Raw genomic sequence first — 16,712 nt, 5'->3', positions numbered from 1 at the left:
TCCAGCAGCAGCTGATGAATCATGGTTGTGTGTTAGAAAGCTGGCCAGAATATGTGAATATTTCTGTGTGTGAGTGTGTGTGTGAGTGATATTGTGTATTTGACTCTACTCAGAATCAGAAATGCCAGGATGGGCTCCCTCGTTACGCACCCTGGGTTCAGGTGGCTAAGTGCCTTTCATCTCGGCCACTTTAGAATTCTCTTGATGCTTCCGCAGGTGTCTGAACACTGGGAGGGTCTCGTTTCTCCCCGTCCCTCTGCCTGGGGGCATTGCTGTAATTAAATAGGATTAAACACTGCCGTAGCCACCCTTAATGAGTCAGTTCTCCCAGTCACTTCCTCTCACCGTATCCGCAGGGTGCCCGGCCGTGTGTATGTGTCTGGCGGATCATGCCTTTGAATGCGGGATGATCTTCTGGGATCTTGATTAAGATGTGGATAAAAGCATTTCGGGGAAAGTGTGGACATTATTGCGGTTTCTTAGGCTTTGAAAAAGGTTGAACTTGTCTGACCCACTGCCGTTGCCCTCTCCAACTCACCTGATCCAGAGCATCTGCTTATTATAATGGCTAATTAAACCCTTCATGGGCTGGATCAGGTATGTGGGGTGCAGAGAACACCTCCAGTCTTGGGACCCCACAAATGTTATAGTGGACCGTAGAGTCTTGAAGGGACTATGAAACAAGGGCTAAACTTTCTTGATTGCAAGTGAAAGGTCTTAGGGGATAGCAAGGTTTACCAGATTACCCTTTGCAGAAAGACATGGGATAAGGTCAATCCGTCATCACCTGCTGGAACTAGGGAGGGCTGGAACCTTGTCCCCAGCAAGGATCCAGGGAAAGCTGGTTGGAAGCCAAAGAAGCACTGGAAGGCTGTCGATCTTCTGGAAGAATGGCCTAAAAAGTTCTGGATGTACCCTCTGTGCAAGGCATAGATACCAGCTGACCTCCTGAGGCGTTGTGGAATGAGAAGAGGCTCAAGAGTCCCAGCAGGAAGCTGACATGGAGTCTTCGCCTGATCCCGAACTGTGAATATCTTAGTGAAGACCAGGCTAACCATAGTGAGCTGGCAGCAGCTGTTGAGTGCGTGCCAGCACACGGACCCTGGAACATAGGCCTCCCGATGGGTTTGTGTGGTCCAAGGTCACCAGCTGCAGCTGCCTGAATCTCCTTGACAGTGTCCAAGAAATTATGAGCAAACGAGCAGATGGGCAGTATGTTGGGACCTGGTACACCACTGGTGTAGCCAGAAATTCATTTGAGGGGGCCTGGTTATTACGTCCCAGATACATTGATGTTGTGAGGTCGACAACCGCCACCTATCCAGCCTGGGCTACTTTTTACTGTAGTTTCCAATAATGTGCTTTTTCTTTGCTTGGGTGAAAGCCATTTTGCTCTTGTTTTCAAATGCGTTCTAGGATATATATATATATTTCTAATCCCTGCAGTGCAGCTGGATTTCAGGACTGGACCTCCGTGGTACTGTGTGCCTGTTCTTATCCCCATGTGACCATGTATTTTAGCATGATTTATAGATGAATCTTTTGTCTTGTTTTGGGTTTTGATCTCATGTTCGAGGGTTATTTGAGGGTAGTGTTTTGGTATCAGTGGTGCAGAAGGTCCTGTGTGTGCTGTACAGCTCTACGGGCCTGTGGGCTTGTGGGTTTGGCCCTTACACTGGATTGTTTGGCTTGTTCTTCCTGTGTCCGTACTGGTTTCCTCAGAGATTTCCGGCTTCCACCCACCTTCCACCCATGATAGATGAATTGGCCATGCTAAATATGTGTGAATGTGTGTGGTAACAGTGTAAGTGCAAGTGTTAGCATTAGCTCAGTTGACAGGAAAACAGGACAAATGTAAGTCGGGTTGACTAAAAGCCCACTTATAAACGTTTACACAAGAATGACTCAGATAGAGCGACAAAAAGCTACAATTCCCCCCCCCCATGATTTTTTGATCTGTAGCCCACTTGCTAAGCAGCTGTTGAGCTAACTGCTGAACTAATGACACAAGTATTGATAACATAACATAAGCGACTGATGTTGGGAGTGATGGAAAATCGCAGTGAGATCGGTTCTGCTGTGTTTGGACTTGTAGCCAGCCAGCTAGACTTAGATAAGTTGGCTGGCAGGCCAAACACCAAAGCACATACCATGTTTCATCTAACTGAAGCTCAAATCACACCTGTATAGAGGATAAAGCCTCATATCTGAGAGCACAGAGTCGAGTGAATGGTCTTAGGGCTGTTTTCAGGTACATTTAGTAGACTGGCTCATCTAGGTTTGCTTGAATTAAGCTCAACGTGACGCTAATCCCACTTTACGGTGGGCTTGGTTTTATTCCCCACCTGTTTTCAGTGCATGACATCACCAACCAGTGAGCTCCCACAGCGTCCCCCCACCCTCCAGCACATGGAGGAATGAGATTATTTGGCTATGTACTCAATTTGAGACACTACCAACCACTACCATTTTCAGATACTACTGTCTACACTATTACCTTTATACCGCCAAAGCCTGCTACTGCCCAGTGATTCTGGTTGGGCTCTCCAGGCCCTAACCCTGACCAGGAGGAGGATGGTTGGATGTTGGTAGGGAAAGAGGCCTGCCTAGGCAAGTCAAATCTACTCTTACAACATTAAAATGAGGTTTTCATGTTCATTAAAGTCTTCATGAGTAATATTGCTTTTTTAATCTCAGTCTTCTCACCCACACAGCAAACATGCTGTTAAACTACCGATTCTGCACCCTGTGACTGAACGTTCTGTTCATGTGTGAATTAACTCTCCATTGGACCCACAAGTAGACCAGTATCCCAAAGAGCTACTATGACGCAAATCGTCATCGCGGCCCCATTTTCCCTCTCATGTTTATAATTTTCCCTCTCCAGAAGTGTCCATTCATTTTGTCCCCTAAGAGCTAAATTGCTGCTTTCAATCACGGGAACCAGGCAGCGTTATCAGTTTGAGTGGAGAGGCCGTTCTCCAGAGAGATAAAAACAGAGAATGGCGGAAAATAGTACCGCGCCAGTATTCTCTCATTCTGGCTGACAGGTTGTTATTTCAGGTGAGTGGCTGTTTCGGAGGATTGCTAACCTGCAGCTGGTGGAAAAATCAAACAGGTCACTGTATGAGTGTATTTAGGGAACATCATGAGAGGCTTCACAATTAGACACCTGTGGCGTGACAAAACACAGGGGGTGTAGAATAATGGGAATAAAAACTATGAAAATAAGCCTCTGTGGACCGATTGTAGCATCACAATTGCAAATCTGCAGATTCCAGTGACGGTAGGACTGAGAAATAGTGAATAGCCTACAGTAACAGTTTAAATAATATGTTATGGTGGTTTCTGACACAGCAGGACAAACAGCCAGATGTATGTATAATAGTATAGTGTCTAGTGCAGTATATCGTCGTTGTGCAATGAAAAACATGCATCTCCAAAATGGGGACTTTACAGGAGAAGGAAGTCAATTGTTTTTTAGGGAAAAACATGGCTCAAGTAATAAGAAAAAAAGTAACTTAATCACTTAAACGGGCATATTAAAAAATCTCAACAAAGCTGGGGGCAATAGAACACATGTTTTTATTATATTATATCCATGTACAGCAAAATTCTGCAAAATATAGGCTTTGAAGTAGACCATGATATTGCATTGAATATTATATTACATAATATTGCATTAATACTTGAGATATTTCAAATAATTCCAATTTATATTTATATAAAAATAAGCTACAATAGATAGCTGCTAAATCTATTTAAATTGCCTCCGGAGGTAGGAGGTATTTTAAACATACTTATTTGCTTGAACTAGACACCTGCCATCTTTTCTTTTCTGAAAGTTCAGTCATTCTTGGGTCAAATTGCTGAGCTTCTCAGGATGGGATAAAGGTATCTGTCAGTGAGACGAGTCTCCGGTGCAGAATAGGCAGGACATGGTACAGTAGTTTATAGGGTTTATAGACAAAACACAAGAGAGGGTGCATAGACAATAAGTACAAAGACAATAAATACAATAAACACAAAAAGATAATAATATGCAGGTATATGGATGATTAAGGTCCAAACTAAGTTACTACAGTAACAGTAAACTGCAGTGATGGATGTCTTGAGCATGTAAATGAAGAGTAAAGCAGGGAGTTCATGAGTATGTGCTGAGGCAGACCTGCATCTCGTATGTAAACAAGGTGTACAGAGCAGTAATGAGAATAGCAGCTAGTGCTCAGGTAGTGAGAATAGTACACAGCTTGTGCAGACAGGGAGCTCCAGTTAAAGTGCAAGGTGCATACAGTCCCTCAGCTGGTGGAGCTCAGTGGGGTATGATGAGTGAAATGGAAGGGTCAGAGTAATCAGCAGCACTCGGCAGCCATCTTTGCGATACCACCAGGCCTCTAAACTGTAGATCAAATTATGATCTTATACCCATATTCCAAATCACTGACAGGATCTGACAAAAACTATAATTTATAGAAATTATTTAATAATGCGTGAAAAATATAACTTCCATTCATATTTCAACCTGAAATGCCAGAAAACCAGTGGGATGCTGGGAAATGTAGTGCAGTGTATTGTGAAACGCGGTTGTATTAAAAGAAAATCTAAATGATTTTGCTGGATAGATTGCATTTACATTTACATTAAAGGCCTTTAGCAGATACTCTTGTCCAGAGCGACTTATAAAAGTGCTTCACTGTTTACTGCTAGTTTGTATAGACTAGTATTCGAAGATCCTTCTAATCTTAGATACTACTAAAGTCAAAAGTTAGCGTGGAGACCATAAAACTCAGCTGTTCGTTCCACCACTTCAGTGCCAGGACAGAAAAAAAGCCTGGATGCTTGGATTGGATTGTGCCACAGGCCTGATGTGACCCGCGGGCCTTGTGTTTGACACATGGCCCATAGTGTGCCCCCTATGTGCTAATGTGCAATACACATTATTGCTTATTATGTACATAATTTAAATACATGTGAACCAACTGTACTGCTGTTGGGTTTGTGTGTGTTTGTCTAGATGTAGCTACTTGCGCCTACAGTGTGTGCATGCATGCTTGCTTGCTTGACTATGCATTTGTTTGTGTGTTCTGTATATCGGTGTGTGCTTGCATACATGTATTTGTCCATGTGTCATGTATGTGCATCTGTATACAAAGGCATGCAAAGCTTTGTGTTGCAGAGTGTATGCAGTTGTGTGTGTGTTAGTGAAAGAGATCAACCCAATTGGATTATGGATTAAACGTCTTACATGAGCAGCTCTTCTTGCAGCATTGCTTAAAGGTGCGACCGGAGACGAACTGGGAAATGAGGGAATTGGTGGACGTGGAGGTATGGACAGTTCAGCCAGTTATTTTAAACTATGTCTCATTCTAGAGTTGAGGCCTCTTGCAGGCCTTTACTGTTGGATTTGGTTGCTGTGTAACTCCTGCTAATGTAAATGATCACAGTGTAAGACTGCAGTGTATTTGGGGGTAGGGGTCCAATGCCCCATGTCCCTAGTTTTGCTGTAGCAGAGCGCCCTCTAGCGCCCTCTGGCGCCCTCTATGCGCCATTGACAGACATGCTTCTCAGCAGCTGCAGTGAGGAACGTCTCAAAAGGTAGCTAGCTAATAAAATAGCTGGTTTATCAGGGTCTGTAGGGTGAAGCTACTTTACAAAGGAATTTAAAAAAAAAAAACTTAGCACAATATCTGTGATTCTTGTGCGTAAAATTATGCCATCCGTTCACAGCACTTTTGCAGGCAGTATTGTGCTACCCTCCTGTCCCATGTGCTGATTTTCGTTAAAAAAAAAACTACCCTGGACAGTGTATATATGACATGCTTTCGGTGAACAAAACAAAAAACAGCTTTATTTTATCTGATAAGTGCGCTACTTAAGTGCGTTACCGATAAGGAGCCAAAACAAGGCATCCAAAACCTAACTTCCCAGTCCACCTTAAATACGCAGCAGTTCCATTATGTGCAATTCAGCAGCCGAACGTAACTGCTGCGCTATTTAAGGTGGAACGGAAAGTTCGTGTGAGCGAACAACTTCGGCTTAGTTTAGGGCAGAGCTTTGTTGTAAACCTGACACGGCAACAAACGGTACACAGAACAACAGTTTAAAGTGTTTGCTAGTAAGACAGGTGGTTTAAACCACTTTTCTGTGAAAAGGTTGTCTAATTTCTGCCGTTTTTGGTCCACACCGCCAAAATCACAGCGCTAGCTAGCTAGTAGCATTAGCCTGCTTGTGCTACTTCTCCATTATAAAGATAATATAATAAGATATAATCACTCTTAACCTACGCCTTTTTAGAGACAGAAATATCGTAGAAATGCTCAGTAAACCAGTGGTAAACTTTACTCCTTTCTTTTGGGGCTAAATCAGCAATTAAGAGAGGAGGAAGAGGAGGCTAGTGCTAATGCTAACGCACACGTGTGATGGGAACGCAAGCAGACCCTATGGTTCCGTCTTGGCCAGGGTCTTACTTATAAAAGAGATTTCCCTCTTAGTGTGACTAATCTGGTTAAATTACTCTAAATAAAAAATGAACACACTATAAAATATTTATTATACATCAATAGTCCACAAACAGCAACAGCTATCAGTTCAGAGTGTGTACAACAGAGCTGTAAAGGAAGGGGTCAGTAAGACCTACAGGGTTACTGGATTATTTTTAATGAGACTACCAATAAAATAAATAATTAAAATAAAAATAAATTAGCTTAGAATATCTAATTATATAAGCTGGCAGCTAAAAAAGCAGTGATTGTACTTAGTGTTAATTGTTTACTAGTGTTAATGAACAGCACCCCAGATAAGGGGCCTGTATCACTCCGCTGTCTTGATAAGGACAGCACCCTTCGGACTGTTTGCCATTGCTGGTCCACCCTCGGACCACCCGGATTATTCTCCTGCGTACAAGATCTTACTAGGTTTTAATCTTGTAAATGCACTTTTCAAGTTTTTATTTTAGAAAATGAGCAAAATAATAAAATTATAATATAAAATAATAAAATAATGTACAAGAGATAACGAAAGAAAGGTAAATCAATAAATGGGACAATTATGGGATTAAGGGGAAAGATTAAAGGGTTAATACGTGGCATTATGTTTAATATTTTTTGCTGGGCAAAATGCCACTGGACCATCAGCTTTGCCGTCAGCATAACAGTTAGGGGACTTTGTGGGGCTGTAATTTTTATAGAAACCCAAAGATCGGATCGGTGTTGGCGGACAGGCAGCATTAAGGTACTCAGATCGGATCGATGCAGAAAAATTGATCAGTGACGTGTCTGATTAGGGGTGTAACACTTCACACTTGTTTACATGCTTGAAAATGGTGCTTTATTACAGCCACCAAGAGGGTTAATTCTTTCATTGCCACAAATAAGTAATCAAACACACTTGTGAAACAATGGGTACTTTTGTGGCATAAATACAGGGCCTTCAGTCTGAGCTTTGAACAATCCTCCACTTTTTTATCTGGATCAGTTGAACGAGTTACATTTTACCTTTCCTTACTGGAAATGTGTAATCTGTCTGGTTAACGTTCTACCTCTCTAAGATTGTCTATGGTGAAATTTTAATGGAAGGAGAAGAGTCCAATCAAAACAAGCTCAACCACGGTTGTAATGACCTACTAGTGAACAGAAACAGCCTTAAAAATCATCTGATAAAGTGACATATTTGTAAAATCTCATGAAAATGAATTATGTTGGTATTTCCCAGCGCTAATAAACAACACTACCAAGACTTCTTGCTTTCTCTGCATCTTTTAGACATTGCTGTGAAGCTTGGAGAGCCTACAGGCCGAAGGATCCACACAGTAAGTGTCCTTGGATGAAGCTGTAAACAGTCACTTCCTTTCTCCTCCCTCCCTCCGTCTCTTACTCTTTTCCTCCTCTTTTTTTTATTTTTTTATCTCCAGCTGTTTGGATGACACAGCAAAATGTTGCATGTTGTCCCATGTGGGTTTTCTCCACACTGATCTGAGACCAGTTTGCTGTTTCTCCTTTAGAAAGCTTCCCTCGTGGCGGCTGAGAAGGCAGGACTGACCCCAGGTCTGCTCAGAACTGTCCTGCGGCGAGAGTTACTGTTACAGCGGGGTGAAATATGAGCCAGGGTGGTGGCTGTACGAGGAAGTACACTGGATGAGAGAGAAGGGGTGGAGGTATGTAACTGAAGAAGAAGTGTTGGTGTGAGTGTGTTTGCATGTGGGCATGTATGTATGTGTGTATTTGTGTTTGTGTAGGTGGGTGGGTGAGACGTAAGGTGTCATAACGGACTAAGGCGGTGCAGAATGCGAGTCCAACCTGAAGGCGTGCACATGCGATACATGTGTGTGTGTGGCGTGTGGAATGGTGCATAGACTGGATGTCAGACGGAAGGCTTTTTTAGCCAACTAGCAGCAGGACTCGGGTCACAGCTGACCTTACAACATGCAATCTGTGCGCATGCTCTTACTGTGGGTCCAAAGGTGTGCAGTCGACTTAATTTAAGTTTGGAAAGAGCGAGAGAGAGCAAGACAAAGGCTTGAGAAGACTATCTCTCACCACTGCAGCACATGGTAAGACTCTTCCCATTTTCTCCACTTTGATTTTATTTTGTGAGAGAGACGTAACCCCGTAACACTCCAAGGCTTATTACACACTAAGGAGTATTACTCAGTAACTACAGGGGCTTCTGTACAAACTAGCGGGGCTATCCTCTGGTAATAGAAATCTTTTCCACAGTTCTGATATTTTGAACCCCTCTGGGCCGTTCCATAGTTGCTCTGGGTAGCAAAGTGGAGGGTCAGACATGCTAGGTCCAAAAAAAACTGCTAGGTCCGCTAGGCAATTAATCAACAATTAATCACAACCGACATTCAGAACCTATAATGGGCGTAATCTTGCCCTTTTAAACTATTAATCAATCAATCAATTCAATCATCAATCAATAAATAAATGTTTAAAATGCTGTGAGTATTTTCTTTACTATGTGCTTTCATGTACTGTCCCCTGAAAAACATACTACTGCATGTGTAGTAGTAGGTGACTCTGCCCCGTCCTGTCTGCAATGTGCAGGAGCCAGCTGTGCAACTCGGCAGACTATATAATCCTTCATTAATGGGAATCGAGGTAAAATGCTCAGTTAATCGTGATTCTGATTTGAGGTCACATCACCCAGCACTAAAACCTGTAGAAAATAAAAACTAGTCAAGCTGGCTAAACTGGTTGACCAGCATAGGGTATGTATGAGTTTAGCTGACCTACCAGCATGACCAATCTGACCAGGTATGTTTGACCAGCATGATCAGCCTGACCACGTTGGTTCTCCATTAGGAAGAGCTTGACCGAAATTGCCAATCAGACATATCAAACTCCGAAACCTGTCAACCAGTATGACCAGCTGCTGACAGCCTGCCTGTCCATCAAACTGAAATGAAAATATAATGCTGGTCAAGATGCTGGTCAACATCCAACATGGGGTGTGTTTTTGCTTGGATGGCCACCATTGAAGACCAGCTTAGACCTGGATTGGACTAAAACCCTGCATAGGTGCTTATGTGGGGTTTCCAAATTCCCGAATTCCACGGCAGGCTTTAGAATAGCACTAAGAGACTGAATATTAACGTTAGCCGCTGCACTAATAAGTAACAGACTGCATAGCGGCGCAGCGGTCTGCAGCTGAGCTCCGTTCCCAGATTAACTATGGCGATGCTGTGCTGCAGTGCAGCTAGCCACAGTCCACTCACACACAGTGTCCATCACACCATAGAGCACTCCCATCATTTCCCTTGTGTTCCTACTTTGCTAACCTCAGGGCTGCTGGTAAAGCTGCTGGTAAAGCAAAGAATCATACAGCTGCATCTGGAACTGGTTCTAAGCTAAATGTATGTACTGGAAGAAGAACGGGGCTCCATGCAAGGTATGAAAAACCAGGGATGTAACCCATGTAAGCAGCAAGGCTTATTACTTACTAAGGTTACAGCCACAGGGACTTCTGTACGGACTGGTGGGGAAATTCTCTGGTAATAGAAGTTTGTAATGACACTTTTTGCCTGCTGGCGGCCCATAGCCTGTTTAAGGGGTTAAGAACAGGGTCATACCACATGTACACATATATCACCACACAAAAACCTTGTATCTCCATTTGCTGTTTTTCATTTTTCGACAGAATTCGAGTCTGGCAGCTGTTTTTTTACATTGTTTTAAAATTCATAATGAATGGCTAATTAGAAACAGTCCCAAATCACACACTTGATGTAATGAAATACCACCTCATTGTTAGAAATCACTTGTCAAAAAGTAAAAACAATAAAAAATGCTAATAATAAAAAAAGATATATTATAAATAATATACAGAGAGGCCGGATAGGTTACTAGCTGTGCAGCAGGACGACCAGGGAATATCTTTGATTAAAGGCCTGAGGCAAAGAAGGGTAGGAAAGAATCCAACTACAAGAACTGAAAGACTTGTAATTTTTTATGGTTAAATTAATCATTTAAATTCATTAAATCTGTAGCACTATTTTTCAGTGTATACGTTTAATCATGTGATGATTGTTATTGTCAGATGGAGCTGATCACTCTACCTGCCCTGCGCCGCATGGCTGTTTGCGGTGGCACCCATGGAAACGAGTTGACAGGGGTTTTCGTGGTGCCTGAGCTGGAGAGGCAGAGGAGAGAGAAGGGCGATGCTGTGTGGCCCATATCGCTGACCACGGTTCTGTCCAACCCTCGGGCCATAAAAGAATGCAAGCGATATGTGGAAATGGACCTGAACCGCTGTTTTACCAGCACCATCCTCAGGTCAGCAGGGGTATTACATGACATATGGGGTAATAGACTCGGACTCACATGCTAGAGACTTGAGACTCAAGACTAATACCTGCACCCTAGAGATTCAAGACGCGTGGTCATACCCTTGAGACTTGAGACTCAAAGGTAAAGGTGCACGTATTTGTCACTGTACAGCATACAGCGAAATGTGTCCTCCGCATTTAACCCATCTGGTAGTGAACACACACTCACACACACACATGTGTTAGGGGCAGTGAGTACACACACACACCCAGAGCGGTGGGCAGCCAACTCCAGCGCCCGGGGAGCAGAGAGGGTAAAGGGCCTTACCTGCACCCTAGAGATTCAAGACGCGTGGTCATACCCTTGAGACTTCAGACTTGTGCCTTAGAGACTCGAGACTCGTATCCTAGAGACTTGAGATTCAGACTCGTATCCTAGAGATTTGAGACTCAAACTCATAACCTAGTGCCTAAAGACTCAGATTCATCTGCTAAAGATTCAAGATTCTGACTCGCACTCTAGAGATTCAAGACTCAAACTCATCCCCTAATGACTTGAGAGACTCAGACATGCACACTAGAGACACAAGACTCGACTCAGACTTGACACACGATTTAAGGCCTAAAGTGACCTATGAAAATGTCTGCTTTAAGTTCTAAGACTTAAGGCTAAGGCTAAACTCTTTCTCTTTCCATCTCAGTTCTCCCATCACAGACTCCACTCCTTATGAGATGCAGAGAGCCCAGGAGCTGAACTCTCTGCTGGGTCCTAAAGGAACAGGGGATGCCACAGACATAATCTGCGACCTCCACAACACCACTGCGAACATGGGCCTCACCGTTATCTCCTACTCACACAGCAACTGGATCTGCCTGCACATCTTCAAATACTTGAAGGCAAGGCTGCACCATCTTTAGCTTTATTATTTGTGTGTAATTGAGTAGGACCGTAAGCCCCCAGTTCTGTAGCTTTTTGAAACTGGGGGCTTCATTCTGAAGATTTCTACTCTGCTGGCTCACACAGACAGATAGCATTGCTTATTTAGGGATTCCCTGGTTTTCTTTGACAGGCAAAGATAACCACAGTGCCTGTGAGGTTGATGTTGCTGGATATACCTGATAGCGACGCATATTCTTTGGAATCCATTGCAAAGTACGGCATTTGTAAGTGTGTGTGTTTAATGGTGCATGCTCTTGTTGTGTGTAAATGTCCATAAGCAGTATAACCAGACTTACTGTTGTGGTTCCACAGCTTTAGAGGCCGGGCCGCAGCCTCAAGGCGTCGTTAGAGCAGACGTCTTTAACTTCATGAAGGAGGGGGTTGATGCCGTTCTGGACTGGATCAAAATCTTCAACTCAGGTACTTCTTATAATGACCGGAGGAACTTGTGGACTTGAAAGGACCTCATTTAGGCCTGGGGAACCAATTAGGTGGGGAACCAATTAGGTGGGGAACCAAACGCCATATTAACACACCTACCCAACCTAGCATTTAACTGGTAATTTGAATCAGCTGTACTTCAGCAGGAAAAGCTGAATACCCAAAGCTGTCTTAAGAAGGAATTTATCCTTAGATGAGCTTAATGCTTAAGGAAAAAGTGAAATTGATATTCTTCAAAAAGCTTTTTTTTTTTTTTTTACACTTTTGCTTAAGAAACATTTTAAGAACAATTGGTATTATTAAAGAAAGGTTTTAAATATTGTCATATCCTTACCATAGCCTCACGCTGGTCTTAGACTGTAAGAGGTCAGAAGGTACGCCTCTGAAATGATCAGTTTAGGCACACTGATATAAACATATAAACAACTTATAAACCACTGAACTTAAACAAATTTAGAAGGGTGTTTTTTAGGTGCAGGGTTAAAGGTAATTTCTGAGGTGGTTTCTCCGGAGTTGCCACTGTGCATTGAGAGGCGATGACTATATCCTTTCATTCTTGCATATGATGACCAATAGTCTTTATATCAAGCTGATGTTTTCAAGCCCCGTGAGAATGTTGATTGCTAAAACAAGCTTTCTTTTGTCCTGTACTCTGTTACAAGTATATGATCCTTGAGGAACCTGAGGTTCGAAACTGTGGACGAACCTTCAAGAAAAGGTTTTTAGAAGAAAAAGGTTCATTGAAGGTTTCTCAAAGCACCTTAAGAGTTTCCTCCACAGTTTCAAACTGAAGAGCCTCCAAAGTTCCTCAAGGATCTCATACTTTTAATAGTGGAAGCACAATGTCTATCATCATTTCCCAATTTTATTGTGTTTTCATCCTAAATGGATTGGGGCAGTGGTGGCTCAGCGGTTAGAGGACCGGGCTATGGTATACAGTAATATTTATGAAAGAAAGAGCCAGTTGTAAGCCTCTTATTCACATATTAGCCTTAAAAATTTACATTTCTTTAGTTTTAATGAATTGAGTTAGGAATTTTTATTCCAATAGCATGTTATCTACAAATACAAGGTACTGACATACAGGCAAAACTATGCAGGATCACCTGGTAAGCAGTTTCTGACAGTAAAACCACAGTTCTGACATCCCTTCCTGTGCTGCTGTCTCCAGAAAATATGAAATATTTAAATATGGAGGTTCCCCCATCAAACACAACCTCAACACAACCACTTAGCTCTTGATTACTGAAAATATTTGAACGCTTAGTTTGATTCTGTTTTTACTCCATATTGCTCTCCACTGCAGGGATTTAACTGAATAGTGGATAATTAAAAAATGTTATCTCACTTTAGTTATGTAAATGTGAAATGCAGCATAAGAGTAAAATACATAGGAACATACTCACATACATGCATAAGTATGAGTATGAGTGAGTAAAAAAATCTTTCTTATGACATGTTTGTGAATCCAGCCCCAGGCCAGGAGTTCACCACCCCTGAGCCCAGCAATTTTGTGTTAATGAAAGTTTAGTAGTATTTACAGACTTAGAAGCTCCTTTGAAATTGTATTGTGCTAAGCATCTAGGACTAGTTTCTCAGACTCTGACCCTATTCACACCTTAAACTTAAACACATTGCATTAAGCCAGGAAAGGTGTAAATACAGTGCTGTGAACCTTAGACATGCTTTGTTGTTAATAACTCATAATAATCTTTGGAGGCAGTAGTGCTGGACGGTTCTGATAAAATCAGACAGTATTCAGGTTACAGTTATCAACACCTTATTGCCAAAAGTATTTACTCACCCATCCAAATACAAGGTGTATCAAAACCAAGCACCTTGGCATGCAGACTGCTTCTACAAACATTTGTGAAAGAATGGGTCGCTCTCAGGAGCTCAGTGAATTCCAGCATGGGACCGTGATGGGACACCACCTGTGCAACAAGTCCAGTCAGTGCTATTATAACAAAGTGACATGACAGCAACTCGGCCATGTAAAATGACAGAGGTCAGGGGTCAGCGCCGAAATTGTGCAAAAAGGTTGCCAACTTTCTGCAGAGTCAATCGCTACAGACCTCCAGACTTCATGTGGCCTTCAGATTAGCTCAGGAACAGTGCGCAGGGACTAGGTTTCCATGGCCAAACAGCTGCATCCAAGCCTTACATCACCAAGTGCAATGAAAAGCATCGGATGCAGGGGTGTAAAGCTGCAAAGGGTGGCCCGACATCATATGAAACCGTATGGCTTAAGAATGGGAAGTCACTCAGTATTCGCAGTATTCAAATACTTATGGCAATATTGTGGTGTATTATCTCCAGTAGGCCTGAACTGCTGCTCGGATACAAGCAGTATAACAGGAAAAGACTTTTAAAGACTGTGTTTTAATGTTGGGATATTAACACAAAATAACTCAATCTGTCTCTTTTAGGAAAAGTCATTGAAGGAGGGGAGGTGGAAGCCTACATAGTCGAAAAGAGTGTAGATTACCCCAGAGACCCAGAAACTCAGAGACCCTCGGCTGCCATCCACCCACAACTTCAGGTAATGACAAACACACGGACCACCTTATGCCAGTTTTACAATAAAATGATCCGAGCTTGATATTGACTGTTACTTACTTATTCACGTTGTCTAAACAACACACTAATATATATATATATATATTAAAGCTGTTAATAATGAGTTTAGGTCAACCAGCCAAGACATGTTTGGTACCTGAAGTTCGCTTCCTTAGTTCAGAACAGGAGATGCTAGGCAAATGTTGCTAATAAACACTAGACTTAGACTCAACCCTCTTAAAACACATCAGTGTTCTGCACAGACAAATACATTGGATACACACTATGAGGAGTCATGCTGATTAACTGAATCATTTTTCACATGTTTACGTAGCTTTTTGCAGGGTTTTTAAAAATGTCTTTTTTGCATTTACAGAGATAAGATCGGTGACAGTCTAAATCCATTGTTAGCAGTGCTAGCCTAGCATCTCGCATTTTGAACTAGAGAGGCAAACTTCAAATTCCAAACATGTATTGGCTGATTGGTGATCAATAAGTTAATTAGATTTTATTTTTCAAATGATTTATTATTAGAATTTTGTGTTAGAAGAATTCCAGTGACAGAGTTTTCAATATTTTCCGATTATCTAAGTGCATGTAAACATCATCAGAATTCCTTCTAAAAAAAACTTTTTATAGTTTTTAAATTATTTAATATATCATTGCTTTTAAACCCTCGTAACTTCAAAATGTCAACCTTCTTAACTTTCAGTAGAATTGTAAAAATAATGTAAAGAACAACTGCAAGATTCACATTATGCCAAAAAGTGAAAAACAGCAAAAATGGAGATAGAAGGTTTGTGCAGGACAACGACGACCTGTAAACACGTCCATTTAGCTAATTACATGTTTTGGTTCTTTTCTCATTTTGGTCCTTTTCACTGTATTCAGCAGTTTAGCCATTTCACAAAGTGACCTGTTCATTTATCTCTTATCACTGCAAGATTACGGTGGGAAAAACATCAAGCATGGCAGCTCATTATCTCATTTATCGCCTGGTAAATAAACAAGTGTCTGATTTGATTCCTCTAGGACCAAGACTTCTGTCTCCTCAAACGTGGAGATCCCATGTTCCTCACGTTCTCTGGAGAGACGGTGAGGTACGAAGCAGAGGAACCACTGCATCCTGTCTTCATAAACGAAGCTGCTTACTACGAAAAGGGAATCGCCTTCCATTTAACTCAAAAGAAGCTCTTCACCATTCCAAGCATACAAGCGAAGAAAGATTGAGAAAGGAAGGAAGGAAAGAGAAAAGGAAAGAACAGAAAGCTGATTTGGAGGGAAGCTATGCACAGCAATACCAAAGCAGACGTTGGGTCTTATGCAGACGTTGGGTCTTTATCTGCTCAAAATCAGAACACAAATGGGAGGAATTTGAACACAATAACCTGAATCTGAGTTTGTGTGACTCACCTGGGCTCATGAGAATAGTGAATTTACATAAAAGGGCAAGAGCCCCACCCTTTCAATCTCTTGGAAGTACAAAAATGTAAAATAGTAAAAATCTCAGCCTCAAACGTACATAAATTAATGACAGGACTGTTTTGTGCACAAGGCCCAGTGTCTCTAATACTCAACTCTCAGAGATGATCTTTCTTAATAAATCACAACCTCAGGTATAATAAATAGAACACTGTGAAATTAAGGGCTGGGGGTGTTCACACCTGGCTTTTCATGCAGATATGTGAAATCCAAACGTGACCCGTTCACCAAGAGTGCTGTTAATGCCAGGTGTAAACAGGCTCATTTGAGTTGTCATGGTTTGCCTAAGGGACTGAAGAACCCTTGAAGAACCCCTTTTTGTTAAAGAGTGTGTCTGATGCTCCAAATCTCTGACTTGTAATGGTTTACAATTTTGTTTATATCTGAATTCAAGCCTTGCAATAAAACTCGCTAAATCACTAAATGAATATTCCACTTGAGAAGATGTTTATTGTGATCAAAAAGCATCTAGTAAAGGCAGAAAAACCAGCAATGGTATTTTGTTTTCTGAGATGAAAGTCT

General features: G+C 41.9%; 1 protein-coding gene across 2 annotated transcripts; it reads left to right on the top strand.

Moving 5' to 3' along the window:
• The first annotated feature begins 7,954 nt into the window (after positions 1 to 7,954).
• On the top strand, positions 7,955 to 16,614 carry LOC140546479 (N-acyl-aromatic-L-amino acid amidohydrolase (carboxylate-forming) B-like). 2 transcript variants are annotated; one of them, XM_072669764.1, is made up of 8 exons: positions 7,955 to 8,548; positions 9,787 to 9,891; positions 10,540 to 10,775; positions 11,470 to 11,665; positions 11,839 to 11,932; positions 12,021 to 12,128; positions 14,579 to 14,691; positions 15,741 to 16,614. In XM_072669764.1, exons 2-8 carry the CDS (start codon positions 9,859 to 9,861, stop codon positions 15,936 to 15,938), a joined length of 978 nt encoding a protein of 325 aa, XP_072525865.1. In that variant the 5' UTR covers positions 7,955 to 8,548; positions 9,787 to 9,858; the 3' UTR covers positions 15,939 to 16,614. The 2 variants fall into 2 exon arrangements, with proteins under 2 accessions (XP_072525865.1, XP_072525866.1); XM_072669765.1 differs by lacking the exon at positions 9,787 to 9,891 and having other exon boundaries at positions 7,961 to 8,548.
• The last annotated feature ends 98 nt before the right edge of the window (positions 16,615 to 16,712 follow it).

The sequence above is a fragment of the Salminus brasiliensis genome, chromosome 24, assembly GCF_030463535.1.
Source record: "Salminus brasiliensis chromosome 24, fSalBra1.hap2, whole genome shotgun sequence".
Classification (NCBI taxonomy): domain Eukaryota; kingdom Metazoa; phylum Chordata; class Actinopteri; order Characiformes; family Bryconidae; genus Salminus; species Salminus brasiliensis.
The sequence above is the reverse complement of the archived record's forward strand: the minus strand, read 5'-3'. Positions and strand labels throughout refer to the sequence as shown.

Coding starts and splice junctions, on each gene's coding strand:
- LOC140546479 (XM_072669764.1), top strand. CDS start 9,859: ATGTACTGGAAGAAGAACGGGGCTCCATGCAAG. Junction 11,666..11,838: donor ACATCTTCAAATACTTGAAG/GCAAGGCTGCAC, acceptor TTTCTTTGACAG/GCAAAGATAACCACAGTGCC. Junction 11,933..12,020: donor CATTGCAAAGTACGGCATTT/GTAAGTGTGTGT, acceptor GTGGTTCCACAG/CTTTAGAGGCCGGGCCGCAG.